At 47.2% G+C, this 16,320-nt stretch overlaps 1 protein-coding gene across 2 annotated transcripts in view; it reads left to right on the forward strand.

Moving 5' to 3' along the window:
* Positions 1-16,320, forward strand: part of PCTP (phosphatidylcholine transfer protein) — a 238,823-nt gene that overhangs the window by 194,538 nt on the left and 27,965 nt on the right. For both annotated transcript variants that reach the window (XR_015297509.1, XM_086930871.1), the window contains one exon: positions 12,494-12,561. Coding sequence is in view for 1 of the 2 variants with exons in the window: in XM_086930871.1 (XP_086786997.1) it covers positions 12,494-12,561 (68 nt within the window). In the remaining variant the exon portion in view is untranslated. The remainder of the gene's footprint in view (positions 1-12,493; positions 12,562-16,320) is intronic.

A 16,320-nucleotide genomic window follows, 5' to 3' on the forward strand; every position in this document is an offset into this window, starting at 1 on the left:
TTCACCAGCTACCATAGATCCTCAACCACCTCAGGTACAGCAGGGGGCCCCCCAATCTATGGTAGAGGGGTCTCCCGTACGGGACTCTACAGAGGGGAGGCTGATGATCGTAGGTGATCCAGTGCATACACCACCGATCCCTCCGTCACCCATGAACGACAGGCCGGGGGGTGACTTGTCTGCACTATCCATTGACCTGGAACTATGGGGACGCTACATAAGCCCAGCGAAAGTGGAATCTTTGGAGCAGTTTAAAGCTCCAGGGGGTGCCACCCCTTCTGGGTTACTGCTGTATAGTAGCACCCCTTCGTTAAACAGACATGAAATATCTGATTTGTTAAACACCTCCAGGAGCCCCGATCTTAATCTCCTGGATAATTGTTGCACTGTGGAAGCACGAGAAAAGCCGATCTCTGAGTCCATGATCGCGCTGGAACAACTCCTAGCTTCAATCTTACTGCTTCTAGGGAAATTTGTTGGCAGCTCGGACTGTATTCTTGAATCAGTCACTCAAATTCTAAAGACATTGCTGCAGAAATCGCCGGATATGAGTAAGGCCTCTCCCCCCAAGTCTGAACAATATCTATCTGAGGGGAAAATCAGAGATACTAGAGGGGAACTAGATAGGAACAATGAAGTGCCTACTATGGATCCTCACAAGGATATGCCCCTTACTGCAGCTTCCAACTGTATCAAAAATATAGTCCTGGAGATAGAGGAGGAGGATAAAGCTTTGTCTGGCCCTAAAACGGTCCAGGAGTTATTTCCTATCTTCGTTCCTGAGTGTGGAAAAGAACCCCTGGCCGACAAACTAGAGGTAAATGAAGAAAGGGGAAAAAATGGTAAACAAAAAATTAACAAAGCCAGCAAGAGGAAACCAATACGAAAATACAGAAAGAAGAAGCAGCGGAGGATTATTTTCCAAAAGCTCAAAGAGGCAAGGGAGAATGATGTAGGGAATGGGGAGCCCTCATCTACTTCCTTAAAGGTGGACATTGAAGGGGACTTAACGGCTTTAACATCTGCAGAGCAGGAAAATGAACAATGTAGTCTGCTTACGCAGGAAGATACACCGCAAATAGGGGGCTCTCTCCCATGCTCTCCTTCACGGAGTGCACTAGGAGTACCAATTTCCTATCCATCTGGGGCTCTAAATCCTTTGGCCCCCCCCTTTGCTGTAACACTTGATTCGGAAAATTCTTGTCCTCCGGCCCGTTCTGTAAATATTGCTAAGGCCCCTGTGGATGTGCGTGTACTAGATTTTGTTCCCTTATTTGATACTGATCTTTTGTTAAACAGAGCTTGGCTTCTCAAACGTTTCAGTGAGGTTGAAAGTCTCTATCATATTCAGTCTAGAGACATAGAATTGGCGTCTCTGTTGGGTGGAAGTAGGGTATTGAGTATACGGGTGAAATTTTATTCGCCTATTATAACAAACTTGATACTAGAACAAGCTGAAAACTTTCAGCGTCTAGGTATTGATATTCTCCCTATCTCCAACCCAGGCAAGCCAAACCCTTTATGTAAGCAGGGGCTTGGGGGTGGTGAGCAAAACGGGGTAACCTCTCCCCTGAGAGACTTGAAAATTTGGGTCTCCAGGGGAAAACGCTCAGTGTCGCATGTGAAGCCACTTCCACTAATTGAGAATTCCTCACTCACAGATGATAATAACCGGTGGAATTGGCTACATAGTGCATTATCAACAAAAACGAAGGATAACCCCAAATTGTTTCATCATCTTTAACACCGCATTAAATATAATTTCCTGGAATGCGGCCGGATTCCACAGCAGCCCAGAGAAACTTGCTTTTTTATCTACTCTGGGGGCTGATATATTGTGCATTCAGGAAACATGGTGCATTGATATGTTAACTCCTTCAAAAGATTTTTACGTTCTGGAAGTTCCAGCTGCGCCCTCAAAGAAAGGGCATGCCAGGGGGGGGGATCGCCTGCTTATTGTCAAATAAATTTCAATGGAGATTCTCCCATTACATTGATTCCAGTAGACTTTTCCACACAATAACACTAGAAAATCTGTTCCATGATGGTAAAAAATATCCCATGGTAATTTTTAATGTGTATATACCCCCAGAGGAGTGTTTTAATGATAATTTGCAGCAGGTTCTCCAGTATATGGAACAGATAAAAAACTCCCCTCCTTTTCCTGTAATTTTGCTTGTTGGTGATTTGAATTGTAAAATTTCAAACGCTAGTCTAAAACTCTTCAGGAATAAAGTTAAGGAAGAGGTACATTTTATCCCCCAGACGCTTTTTCCGGAGAACTTGATGACAAATAAAAGAGGGAAGATTCTGTTAAAAGAACTAGCGATTGGGGATGGTATTATCTTAAATGGAAGATTTCCATCTGACGTCCCCGCTAACTATACTCACAAATCCCCCTTTGGGTCGTCAATCTTGGACTATGCTATTGCCGACTATGGCCTGTTTCCCCAGATTCTGGACCTAAAGATTATACCCACGTCACTCAGCGACCATAGTATATTGTTTTTAACAGTGTCTTTAAATTCTCTGAATGCGGCGTCTTGGTCGCTTAATGGCAATGAGGCTACCTTCCATACCTCTTCTGGAAGGTGCTTCTGGAACAGTGCCGCCATTAATGGGGTGCAGGTCCTATTGGCCGATACCCTTGGAGTAATAAACGAGTGGAACGGCAGCGAATTAGTTTGTTTTGAAGAATTTATGCGAAAGATCTTATTGTACGCAAATAAAACTGTTCCCCCTAGGAAAGGAGAGGTAGTCCCCATGACATTGCGTAATCTGAATAGGGAATTAAATAAACTAATTCGCGAACAGTATGTTGAAAGGGTCCTGGAACGTGGGAAAGACATCGCTAGGTTAAAAAGAAAGAGAAGCAGACTCAAGCTTAAAATTAAAAAGGATAGGGAGGATGAAATATGGATTAAACTGAGGGAATCTGCTGCACATGGTAACATTAAAGAATTTTGGGCAATAATTGGGAAAGGATGTGGTACACGTCATTCCCCTATTCCCATTCCTATCCCAGAAGAGCTATGGTCATCTCATATCCGAGAGCTCTATGCAGGGAATGGGACAGGGACCACAGGTATGGATAATTTCATGTATGCTGCCCCTGAAGACCTGGTCTTCTATCCCTCTGAGAAAGAAATCGAGACGGCTATAAAAAATATGCGACCTTCTGGGGCCATGGGACCGGATGAGCTTCCGATGACGGTCCTTAAACAAGATCCCTCAAGCTGGGGTAAACTCCTGTACCCCTTGTTTAAGGCGTGTCACCTCTCCAAACTTGTTCCTGCTTCCTGGAGAGGAAGTATTTTGGTCCCTATCTTTAAAAAGGGTGCAAGGGATAGCCCCAGTAATTACCGCCTGATTGCGCTCCTCGACTCCATCGGAAAGGTCTTTGCGAAATGTCTCCTTAGTTCTCTTTCTGATTGGGTCGAGGAGCGCAATATTCTGCCGTTTGAACAGACTGGTTTCCGAAGGGAGCATGGCACGCTGGACAACATGACTGCCCTCCAGGTGATCACAGATAAATATGTCCAGGTGAGGGGGGAGTTGTATACGCCGCCTTCATTGATTTCTCCACAGCGTTCGATAAAGTAGATCGTGGAACGCTGTGGAGAAAGCTGGCGGCGTTGGGCGCCCCTACTCCCCTGTTGGAACTGGTGCGGGCTCTGCACACTGAGACCTGGTGCAGGGTCTTAATGGGGGGAGAAAGGGGGCTTTCGGCCAAAATACCATCTCTGAATGGCCTTAAACAAGGATGCTTACTGGCACCCCTTTTGTTTTCCTTATATACGACTGACCTCCCTGCGGCCGTGTCTGACAGTGAGGGGATTGCCCCGATGATAGGAGGGACTCCAATATCCTGTTTGATGTATGCCGACGATGTTTTGTTGCTTGACTTGACCCCTACTGGTCTTGCAAACCGGCTACAGGCTCTCCAGGCCTTCGCTGGGGAGCATTACATGAAGATCAATATTAATAAAAGTAAAGTGATGTGTATAGCGGGTAAGAAGAAGTGCCGCTCGACAAATTTTGGTTGGGCTATTGGAGGGCACAGATTGGAGGTTGTAACTTCCTATACCTTTTTGGGGAAAATATTCTCGGCCAATATGAGCGAGAAACTCCATATAGAGCATTGCTCTCGCAAAGCTCTTGCCCATGGCAATGGGTTAAAGTCCCTATACCAGGCAACGGGGAATAAGACACTTTGCTAGCCTCCTAGAAGTGTTTAGAGCAAAAATCCCCGCAACTATCTTGTACGGTATTGAATTAATAGAGGTAAAAAACTGGGACTTTTGCCACAAGATTGAGGGGAAACTCTTAAGATCCCTCTCGACTCTTAACAATGCTTGCCCACTGGCCGCCTGCAGGCTGGACTTTGGACTCAGGAGCTCCTGGGTTCAGGGTCTGTGCGCCCTAATAAGATGGGTGGCCAGTTTGGCTAGAGCGAGAGACTGTACCCTGCGAGTTCTACTCAAAAACGAACTATTGGGCAATTTTAAGGAGTTCTCTAAACTCGTAAGCAATTTTAGAAGGGCTGTGAAGATACTTAAACTTGATGAAAGTGCTCTCTTTTCCTATTCTCCCACGCAGTTAAAGCATGTCCTTAAGGAGGCCTCGTGGGAGTTTTGTTTCCTCTCTGACAAAAAATCAGTTGGTGACAAAAGGAACGCGGAGCCGCTCATCTCCTCCTATAGGTTGAAACAGCCACAACCTTATGCCCTATGGAATCTACCACATGGGATACGTAGGTTTTGGTTTTTATTACGCTATGATTTAATCCCACTTAATATATTGCTATCCAAATGGTATGGCACTCCTGCCTTGTGCAATTTATGTAAACTGAACAACCAGGACTGTATGCATGTATTATTGATTTGTCCTATGTTACGTAATTTGCGCAACCGATGGCTAAAAGTAATCTGTCTCCGCCTTAGCATCGTCACTTTAAAAGATTTTCTTCATGCACTTTATTGCCCTCCAAACGAAATGTTCTGTTCTTATATTTTTAACTTTTTTAAAGGATTTTTAGCTATTTATTAATTGTACTGGAAAAACTGTGTCTGTCCGGCCTTGTTGGATTGATTGTTGGCAGTATAGCTATTGCGGATCGAATATTGTGCCTTTTTAAACTTTTGTATTTTCTGTGTTTGTGTTGCTTTGTATTGCATATGCTTATGTGGCCCTCGTTGAGAGCCAAAACATAATAAATAAAATTTGATTTGATTTGATTAATATATGTAAATGAGACTTTTATAGACAAGTGGCACCGTAGGAACAACCAGAATAACTTTAATCTGGCATGGACTGGTTTTAATGTATAACTATACCTGGAAAGTAGACAGAAGGTGCAATAGACAATACATTAGTGGTTTAAGTGAATGTAATTGGTTATATTTAGTGCCATGATTAGGTATTAAGGGTAACAGTAGTTACGTCCTTCTCCTTCCCCAGTGCCTTACTACATTAGGACACCGTACTGAACGCAAGCTGCTGGATATACGCAGTGTTGATTTTTACTCTGTTCGAACCTGACAGCCGGGACGGAAGTAAAACCGGAGGAGAGGTGAGGTGCTCTCCTCAGGCATTTTGGCATAATTTTAGCGGCTTACACCACATGATATGCATAAACTTAGTACTTATTTGGTCAATGTATTGATATCCCTACAGCGTAGAGATCTTGCAACATAAACTGAAATACCACTGCCCATTTGGGTAAGAAGCACAGTTGTGCTAAACCTTTTATCATCACACTTTAGGTCATTTTCTTTTACGCTTTCCTCTCTGCGAGGTCCTTTTACTTGGGTGTCCATTGGGTCACGGACAAGATTTGGTGACTGTGTGAAGTGCACATCTGTCTTATTAGATGAGTTTTATGATGATAATTATTAACGTGCATGCTGGCGACATTAACATACAGTGAACGCACGTCACTTTTGGTGAGATGGAATGGCTTATCTATGGGCCAGGCTAAATGAGACTTTTTTGTAATACCCCTCTCCTCAAGTCTGAACAGTAGACTCACACTAACCCCTAAACACTTTATTGTGATAAAAATGAGTCTATACGTGTATGATGCAGGTACATGTATGTAACATGCAGCCATTGTACATTTTTTAGAGCCCTGACTAAGTCGTGGGTGTACCACCCTGACGAAACACGTGTTGGCTGGGCGTTGCAAATAAAATCTGAACTGAAGATTACAATAATCAAGATCATATCAACGTTTTGACTTTGTGTTATATTGTGCATGATTTGACTGTCAATACTGTACAGTGTAATAATTGACGTGTGCACAGATCCCATGTTGTAGGCTAAGATCCTGTCTCTGTTGAAAAAAGCACAGGCAGACCCAGCTTAACTATCTAATTACAGACTAATTTCCTTGCTCCCAGCTCTATCAAAAAGTTTGGAAAAACATGTCAACTCACTGCTCTCCCAATGCCTGGAAACCAACAATTTATTACAACCCTGTCAGTTTGGCTTCCACCCATGTTTCAGTACTGAGACGACGCTAGTGGAGGTGGTAGATTACATCAGAAGTATTTTAGACTCTGGGGGAATGCATTGCCGATAATGTTAGATCTTTCAGCGGCCTTCGATACAGTTCCCCACGCCGCTCTACTGGCCCATCTCAAAGACATTGGAATTTGGGGCACAGCCTTCGATTGGCTGTCATCATTCCTTGAAAGACGTGGGCAAAAGGTCTGGATCCCTCTTTTCTCGTTGGAACTGCGTGGTGGCAAGTTGGAGTCCCCACAGGGCTCGTCATTGAGCCCTACTTTATTTACCATCTACCCTTCTCCTCTTGCGCTTCTTTCGAAGGCCTTGGGTGAAAAAATAGTTTCATATGCTGATGACACCCAGCTACTGTTTTCAAGGGCCTGCAAGTCTGGGTTCCCTTGTGAAAATATCAAACCTGCCTGTCAGCGGTCTTCCAGTGGCTTACTTTTCATCAGCTCAAATGAAATACAGAAAAAACAGATCTGTTAGTTTTTTTTCCTAAGGCCCAGGACTCATGGCAATCATTATGGGCAGCAAATATTCCCTTTCCAGGACACCAAGCGATCTCTGTGAAGAACATGGGTATTAAAATCAATGAAGACCTCACATTCTCATTGCAGGTGATTCTGCTCTGATCCACTAAGTTTCTAAACAAAGTTTCTCAATTTTTTGTCTTTCTTAGGCAGGAAACAGCTAATACAAGCTCTGGTGTCATCTATGCTGGATTATGCCAATGCCTTGTTTCTGTGCCTGGCTGACTACCGTACTAACAAACTGCCGATGGTCCAAAACGCGGCAGCACATACTCTCCTCGGTTTGCCCCTGAGAGTATATGTGTCACCACATCTAAAGACACTACATTGGCTCCGTATAAAAAAGGGACACTTATTTAAGGCTCTCGTCCTGGTTCATAAAGCCCTTAATCAGACAGCCACTGAACATCTTGGGGCACAAATCAATTTTATACTCCCGCCAGGTGCCTTCAGTCAGCTAAAGCAATTTTAGGAAAATGCCTAAGACTAGGCGCACTAGGACTAGATACTTTTCCTTCATAGGTCTGGCAGCTTGTAACAAACTTCCCTCTGAGATTCGTAGAGATATGTCTCAATTAAGTATTACACTGAAGACTTGGTTGTTCAACCAGGCCTAAATTGACTAGGTCTTCAAGGTGGGGGCAGAGGTGCAGGGAGCCAGAAAACTCCTTGAAGTAACAGTGCACTTTAAAAATGCAGGTTCATTCATTCATACTGAGGCAGGGTTGCAAACTACAGATAAACATTAACCCCAGATGATCAAGACTAAGGTCCTCTAGTGGCCCAGTGGGGGATTCATAAGTATTGCTACTCTTCAAATTTGACACTAAAATAAAATAGAATAATTGTTGCCTCTTTCAGGCTTAATCCTCTTAAATGGGCCATAGCATGCATATTATGTGTTTTCCTGTCGGAAATGCCAAAATCTGCCTGGGGAAAATTGCATAGGATGCGGTAATAACTGAGAAACTGTTTGCTCAGGTCAAAAAAAAGGGGGCACTCATAATAAGGATCTGCAATTTTTTTTCAATGTTTTGATTATTTTACTATTCTAACTCCTTCAACTGCAGTTCTTCAGTTTTGAATAATAATTGACTTTATTCAGGATTTGATATATTACATAATTATCAATCATAAATCATTTAAATGTAGTAACTGGATGGCTTATCTCTACCATCATTTGTCAAACTGGACAGGGATGATGCATTAGGAAGCTAATGTCCTGGAATGCAAGTTTGAAATAAGTATCACTGCCTGCACCAGTTTATCTGGATCCTTGTAGTTTTGCATACAATTGATCAACGCATACAGAAGTGCCCCAAATACAATTAAAACTGGTGACTCTATTAACTTGCTATTGTTATGCAATGCAGTGCAATGATTGTAGAAAAATGTATTATAAGTTTCAGTTTTCGCTGGCAAAAATGAAACAGTATTTTCACTGCACCTTCTTTTATGAGGTTGATAACCAAAGAAACAAGCATTTGCAATGCAATAGATGTCGCATTAATTAAGTTTGAGCTATTGGCATTGCTAACTATTGCAACACCAATTGCAACAAAAGTCTATAAATTGTAGGTAAACATTTTTTTTTTTTTTTTTGTAGCAATGATGCCATGCTGCGCTTTAGATGAATATGTTTAAAAGTAAAGTGCGCTATACCGCGATTGCTACACTAGTTAATTGTGGATGTGTGCACTGATGGCTGGTGGTGAGTGTGCCTGTAGAAATTGTGCCCTGATGGCTGGTGGTGTGTGTGCCTGGTGGAAGTGTGCACTGCCGGCTGGTGGTGTGTGTGCCTGGTGGAAGCGTGCACTGCCGGCTGGTGGTGTGTGTGCCTGGTGGAAGCGTGCACTGACGACTGGTGGTGTGTGTGTGCCTGGTGAAAGCACGCACTGACGGCTGGTGGTGTTTGTGCCCGGTGAAAGCGTGCACTGACGGCTGGTGGTGTTTGTGCTCAGTGAAAGCATGCACTGACATCTGATGATGTCTCTGCCTGGTGAATGTGTGCACTGACGGTGTGGTTGTGTGGTTGTGTGTGCCTGCGGTTGTGGTTGTGTGTGTGGTTGTGTGTGTGTTTATGTGTGTGTGGTTGTGTGTTTATTTGTGTGTGGTTGTGTGTGTGTGGTTGGGTGTGGTTTTGTGTGTGGTTGTGTGTGTGGCAAAGTACAAAGGCTTCAGACAAACTGCGTGGATATGTGCCAGCTGGGTTTTAGGGCTCTGTCTTTGCATCACTCATCAATGTCGTCCCTTCAGGGACCCATATGTCACTCCCCGTTAGGGGTCAGGAAATGCAAATGTCCAGATGACGTTTTTATCTGCGTCCACTGCAATCTCCTAACTCCATCAGGTAGTAATAACAGAGTAATGGGCAATGTGCAGATCAAGTAAAAAAAATACAGAACTGCACCCTTAGAGAACAAAATGTACCAAACCACTAGCAAACAGCATGAATGCCTGAGCACCAGCAACGGGTATCAAGTTCGAAGAGTTTATTAAGTAGTCACTTAACCAGATACTGATCAGAATATTCTTCCAGCAACCAACTGCACTTGGCTATTGTGTGCATCAGCAATTGTACTGGGTTTAATTCCACGACCAGGCGGCAATCACATACATTGCATGGTCATTGCTGACCTCAAGAGGACACAGTAAACAAGCCATTGGGTGCCATGTCGTGCTGTCACTTCAGAAATGAAGAACTATGTAGAATTCTCACAAGTCATTTTAAACAAATACTAAACATTCATCTCAATTCCTCTATGTTGTCCCTCGAGGACTTTGCACTCACCATGCTATTTTATAACAAATGCAGCCCATGAACAAACTCCAACAGATGCAAACACACACACGTGACCCAGCACAAGCTCGGTCATTAATGCGATAAGTCTGCACATCCCATTACACTCAACTGACACGATAGCTGTCCTGACCACCATCACGGTCCTTCATGCCCCATGCAATCAGCAAAACATGAGGGTTCCCCTTTATTCTGCACTTCTACATGCGGATCATCCACATTCTAGGACATGGCCCTGCACTTACACAACTGCATTTACAACAAACTCAAGTCGGTGCCTCCTGCCCAAAGCACATACTGCGTCTGTCACTGCATACACTGTATCGCTGCCATGCACATACTTCCCAATACAAGTCTAATGCAGTGCACCCTTGTCATTCTGACTACGTGACAGGTTCAAACACACTTTGAGGTGTCCTCACACATTAGTTGTTAGACATATCACATTCCTCACCACCAGATAACCCTGCACCCTCCACGATTAGGGTGGATTCCACGCCCACCTATAAATGACTCATACCCTCTGCGTGGCACTGCCGTCCTCTAGCCAACCTACAACAAAAGATTGCTATACTCGGTACTGTGCCTCTACTACTGAGCATCCTACATACCTTCGTCTGCTGTGTCTCTTCGCTCTGCACCTGTCCTCTATTCCCTTGTTTGTCATGAATTCACTGTACACATTACCCACACGATGCTCCAGGAGCATCCAATGCGCATAGACCTGACCCACGTCTCTGCCTCCATCGGGTGACCTCCCCATCACTCTCAACATCCCTCCATCATCCACCCTCAGAATACCCCGATCGCAGCCTCACCTTCTCAAGCTCATCGTGCAGCTCGGCTAAGCTGGGACGCAGCAGCTTCTGGCCCAGTTCGGCAGCAGTGTGCCGGTAGTGGTCAATGCGGGGCATGGCAACGATGGTGTTGTGTCCGAAGGTACGCATATAGTAGGTGTTTGTGTGCGTGTCATAGTAGTAGTGATGCTGCCCGCCCTATTGCTGGCTGCCGGACATCGCTCTGCACCGTGTCCCCGTTCTGAAAGCTCACCCCGCCGTGGCCTCATCGTCTCGGGCTTTCGGGGCTCCCTCCTCTGTCACCGGATCTACCTGGAAACGGCTCTGGCTGGGCATGGGTCCAAAGGGCTGGTTGGGCCCATCGCCAGTGCCTACGGCAAGCAGTTCCTCCTCGCCTGTGGCCAGCGGGGCCTGCGCACAGCCCGGCTCCTCCATGATGGTGGTGCGGCGGCTACTCCTGGGCTCTGAGGTGCTGTGTTCCTCTTCCCGTACTCCTCTCGCTGCAGGTAAACAGCTGCGCCTCCTGCTACACAGCTAAGCCAGCTCAGCGCGTTTCCTGAGGGAGCATCCCGCGCTCAGAGCCCAGGCGGGGAAGGGCACGGGCTGTGCTGGCAGATGCTCAAACACAAAGACGCTCTCCTCGCCTCTGCGCACATGGACAGGGATGAGGGGCAGGGAGCGGCGTCCGCCTCTTCTGACAGCGCCTCACATAGAGATCCCACCTCTGTACCTGAACTGAATACCACACACACACACTCCTGCAGGCTGCTGCGGCTCCTTCCTTTTAAAGAAAGCGGCTGCGAGAAGGAAAGGAAGGACCGCGAAAAAAACAAGCAACAGTGAAAGATTAAAATAAAAAAAAAACATGCCTGCAAATGATGCGCGCGCGCCACTGGGAGACATATGTTTTCCATTATTGCGCCCGTGTCTGGGCAAGATAATTGAAAACATATGGGCTTTGGTGCGCGTAACAGACACCAATAGGCCGTGGGCGGAGCAATGCTCCCGCTTTTGGCCTATTGCGTGCTCTGTTTTAAAAATACATGCACACAAAGCCCAATAGCGGAACCCAACAGGAATCGCACACGCACAAGCGTGTGCGATTCCAGGGTCCGTTTTCAGGCCCCAGTCAAAAGGGCTCACGCCTGCGCGAGCACTGCTTCGCAATGCAACGCAAGGAGTGAGCCCTAAAAAGAGCAACAGTATTTTCTAATTGTACTAGTCTAGCTACTTTCATTTTTGTAAGGGAAACTCCAGTGGCCTGTAAGTCTCCCCTAGATCTTCATTTGAGTGGAGACTAAAGGCCTAATTTAAAGTTTTATAGTTACAACAAGGGGAAAAATTATCGCAAAACATAATTCATCGTCAGATTTCCCCCCAACATGCCATCTTTGTTAGGCTGTAGGAAATCCTCAGTCTTCACTTCACTTCACTTCACTTCACTCACACTTCAGAGAGGATATTGTTACCTGGCTGCTCTAAATCAGACTTTAAAATACTTTATTACACATTTGCTGAGGCCCAGATCGTGCTTCGCAAACTTAACTGAGTGACATTTAACCATAAGGTGTGACATAGACCAGACTCTTTAATGTTTCACTTTTGCCAAGCACCTTATTCCTATAAGATTTTGCTACTAGTTGTCTTCATATAGAATAAGAGAATTCTCAACTGCAAAGGCTAGCTAGAGAGATCTAGGCCCTGAAATTCAACTTGGTTGTCATTGTACTTTGTTGTATATTAGTATATACTTGTAAAAAGTGACAGCAATGTATTCACTTTCAATATCTATATGCTGTGTTTTAAAACAGATTTAAAATATCCTTCAATTAAATGAGATGATTTCTTTCTAGTGTACATGTACTACTTTGACAACCCAGGCGGAATGATTCCTTCTTGGTTAATTAACTGGACGGCCAAGGTAAGAAATAACAAAATGATTAACTTAATAAATATTATATTTGTATCTCTCAGTTTTTGGTAGAAAATTGTGGTAAGTTCTTTTTAAACTAATTATGGTAGTAATAAGCTTTAAGTTCACGCTTATGAAAGTAAGGACACACTTGTTATCCCTATATTGATAAGTAGGGTAATTTAAAACTCTAGGGACACTTTTCTAATCGCTCCTTATGTATTTGTTATGTGTACCGCAGTGTTTTGCCTAGTCCCCGTCCTAAGGAAGAACCTTTAAAGAAATTCGGGGTTATTAAATACATTGACCACATTCAGCTAGTCATAACTTTATTCTGCAACTACGGAATCATACAGTACACAAACAGGGAAATCTACCTGTTGCCATTATTGCACAGAACTAGCTGTTGTTGGCAGGTGTAGTCTTTGAAATCATAAATTGTCTGTGCCGCTACACCTCATTATACAATCAAAGGACTGGTTAACTCCATTGTGTTATTCACTGTGCTTCTCCATATGTTTTGTTTATGTTGTGTTTATCAATTTAAATGTGTTGTTTTGCTTGGTCATGATATATTAAAAAATCAAATGTTCATGCTTAAATTGAATTAATTCATGAAAGTGCAATAAACATAAAAAACCACTTCAGTGGGGGGGCGTGGCTAGACGAGCCAGCATGGCGGCCGTGTTTTAGCGGTCCGTCCCTCCAGATAATCATCTACATATTTGCAGCCCCGGGGGTGACATCGATGCACCTGTAGCCTGCCACAACGACCGCTGGTGTTTTTGGTGCCTGGTAGGACTGGGGGTCGGAGGTGAGGTCTACACGTGGTGTGGCCTGGCATTGAGCAATGGAGCCGGGGCGTGGATTTTGGTGATTCCTGTGAGTGCGCTGGGCCGACGGATTAGTGACCTCCGCTCCGCTCTGTGAGTCTCTGTGGCAGTGGGCCAAGCAGACGGAGGTTGAGGGGCATATTGGCCCCGGGGGCTCCTGTGATTCTGCCGGAGCAGAGCGGCCCAGGGCAGACGCGGTTGCGGGTCCTGCTGCCTGGGGGAAACAGGAGGTGGGAGCAGAGACCGGGGCCCGTAGCAGCGGGCTTAGCCGGCCGGTGTATTCCCCTGAATTGAGGCTTATTCAGACTTCCCCCTGCGTCTCTGCAGTCCCGGGGGGGGGGAGGGGGCGGCAGTGCACCTACAGCCGACCACGACGGCCCATCGGACTTTTGGTTGCCTGGTGGAGCCGGGTGTTGGAGCCGAGATCCCTGTGAGGTGAGGCCTGGTGCAGAGCAGGGGAGCCAGGGAGTAGATTTTGGTGCACCCCGTGGGAGTGAACGACCGACGCCTCTGAGACTGGTGCTCCGCCCTGTGAGTGCCCTAGGCCCTAGGCGGTGGACTCAGCGGCCGGAGATCAGGGAATCCTGTGGCATGGCCGGAGCGGAGTGGCCTGAGGCGGGTACGGGGACAAGTCACGCGGCCTGAGGGACATAGGATGGCTGGAGCGGAGATCGAGGCCCGGGGCTGCGGGCTCAGACAGCCGGAACACCCTCCCGGGACGTGGCTGCAGGGACTTGCACAGTCAGAGGCTCCAGAGAAAAGGGCCCCCTCCCCTAGTTCTGAGACCTCCCCGCGGATCGGCAGCGGGGTTGCGCCGCATGGGGAGGACTGCACGGCTCCTAGTTGTTGGGCCTGGCGCTACCCGCTGCGACGGGCATCAGAGGTTGAGTAGCGGACCCTGGTAGACTCGGCGGTGTTGGAGATAGCAGCCTCTCTTGTTGGATGGGCCAGTGGGGTGCCCACAGGGCCGGGTGGCTTCAGGACAGTGATCGTGGGGCCTGGTGGTGGCCACGAGGCAGCCTTGCGGGTGGCGCTGGTCTGGAGGAAGCCCTGCGGCGGCTGGATCGGGCCGCACAGGTGAGAAGAGTGGCGGAGGGGCTGGTGCAGTGTCCTACGGCCCATACCGGCGCCGGAGAAATCCTAGCGGAGTGTCAGGCGCATGGAGCGGGGTGTGCCTGGCAGGGCTAACGGGGGTGCTGACATACGACAGGTGGATTGCGGGCCCTGGATCGAGGGTGCTTTCCAGTGGAGTGCAGCCAGAGTTGGACTTGGGGGTGTTTACACTGAGTGAGATTCAGTGGGGACAGCGTGCCAGACTTGAGCTGCGTCAGTAGGCGGCCTACTGCTGGTGGACATGACGAGGGACAAGGGCAATAGTGGAGCCACAAAGCATGGCCCAGTGACAAATTTTACGGCCTGCCTACGGGTGGTGTTCCAATCACACACCAATTTCTTCGATACTCCGGAGGAAGTCTTCAAGTGGACTGATGAGACAAAGGTGCGGGTGCACACACAGCCAGGGCTGGACTCGGATTCCTCTATAAGCGAGGCACAGTTGAAATCCTCCCGGGAATCGCGCTGGGGGGGACTGGCAATCCCGATCCCGGGGGCGCTCTGCATCTTGCGGGGCCTCTGTCTGGGGGGACCGGCTCCTGGGAAACAAACAGTGGACTCTTGACTCTTGTTTCCTGCTGTTAGAATGATGTCTGGTTGTTCCTCCAAGGGGCCTATATCTATGTCTGCTGTCTTTGGATGGAGGGAGTTGTACTATTGGCTGATTTCCCTTCAGTCTGGTACTTGTGGGGGGTGGGCCTGGGAGTTATGGGCTGTAGGGTGGGGGTCCATTGGTATGGGAGACCTTGGGCCCCGCGTTGGGGGTCGGGAGCCAACCTTGCTGCGACAGGTCCTTCAACGGTTTTGAGGTATTGGGGGGTCAGTTTTTTGGGGGGGGGTTTGTTCTTGTTGGGCATGAGTCGTACAACCACGAGGGGTTCCCTACACTTGTTCTGTGCACGCCTTCACAGCCCGGTGCTCGTGCGAGGACCCTGGCCGTTTCCTGATGGCAGACCTCACATGTTTCAGGGTCCCACGGTACCCTCCGTATTATCAGCTGGAATGTGCGTGGAGTTTTAAATAAAATCAAGAGGGGTGCGGTGTTACGCCAAGCGAAAAGAGCTGGAGCTGACATACTTTTGCTACAAGAAACCCACCTTTTAGGTTATACGCTATTGATTTCAACAAGTCTTTCACGCGGGCTTTGTCAGGTGTTCCAGGGGAGTGGTCATACTAGTGCATCGTAGAATTCCTTACATCCATTCAATGCAGTGGGCCGACACATAGGGCCAATATCTGTTTATCAGGGGCATGGTCGATGAGGACCCTCTGGTGTTGGGCTGCGTCTACGCTCCACCCCCCTTGTAGTGGTCGCTCGTCTAGAAACTGCGATATGGGCAGACATCCCGAACGCGCTATCGGCAGTGGGAGGAGACTGGAATGATGTTCTGGATGTCACCAGGGACAGGTACAGGCCTGGGGGAGGCCCGAGTGTAGGCCATTCCTCAAAACTACGGGACATGGAGGTGGGGTTGGATTGGGTGGACACATGGCGGCGCCTACACGAGGATAAACGGGAGTACACATTTCTCTCTGGGTTGGATTATATTTTTGCCCCTAGGGAAATGGCCGGAATAGTGGAGTCGGCGGTGATCCTCCCGCGCGGACTCTCGGATCACTCGCCTATTTCCGCTGATCTCCAGATAGGCAGGGGGAAACAGCCATTTCGTTGGCGCCTCTCAGTGTGGCACCTGCAACAGGAAGACTACGGGAGGCATATGAGTGAGGCAATAGCAGATTATTTGGTCGGGAATGTGGGCTCCGTCTCTAGTGCAGGGGTGCTATGGGAAGCACTGAAACCCACGCTACGGGGGTAGATATT

The sequence above is a fragment of the Lissotriton vulgaris genome, chromosome 7 (assembly GCF_964263255.1).
Source record: "Lissotriton vulgaris chromosome 7, aLisVul1.2, whole genome shotgun sequence".
NCBI classification, from domain to species: Eukaryota; Metazoa; Chordata; class Amphibia; order Caudata; family Salamandridae; genus Lissotriton; species Lissotriton vulgaris.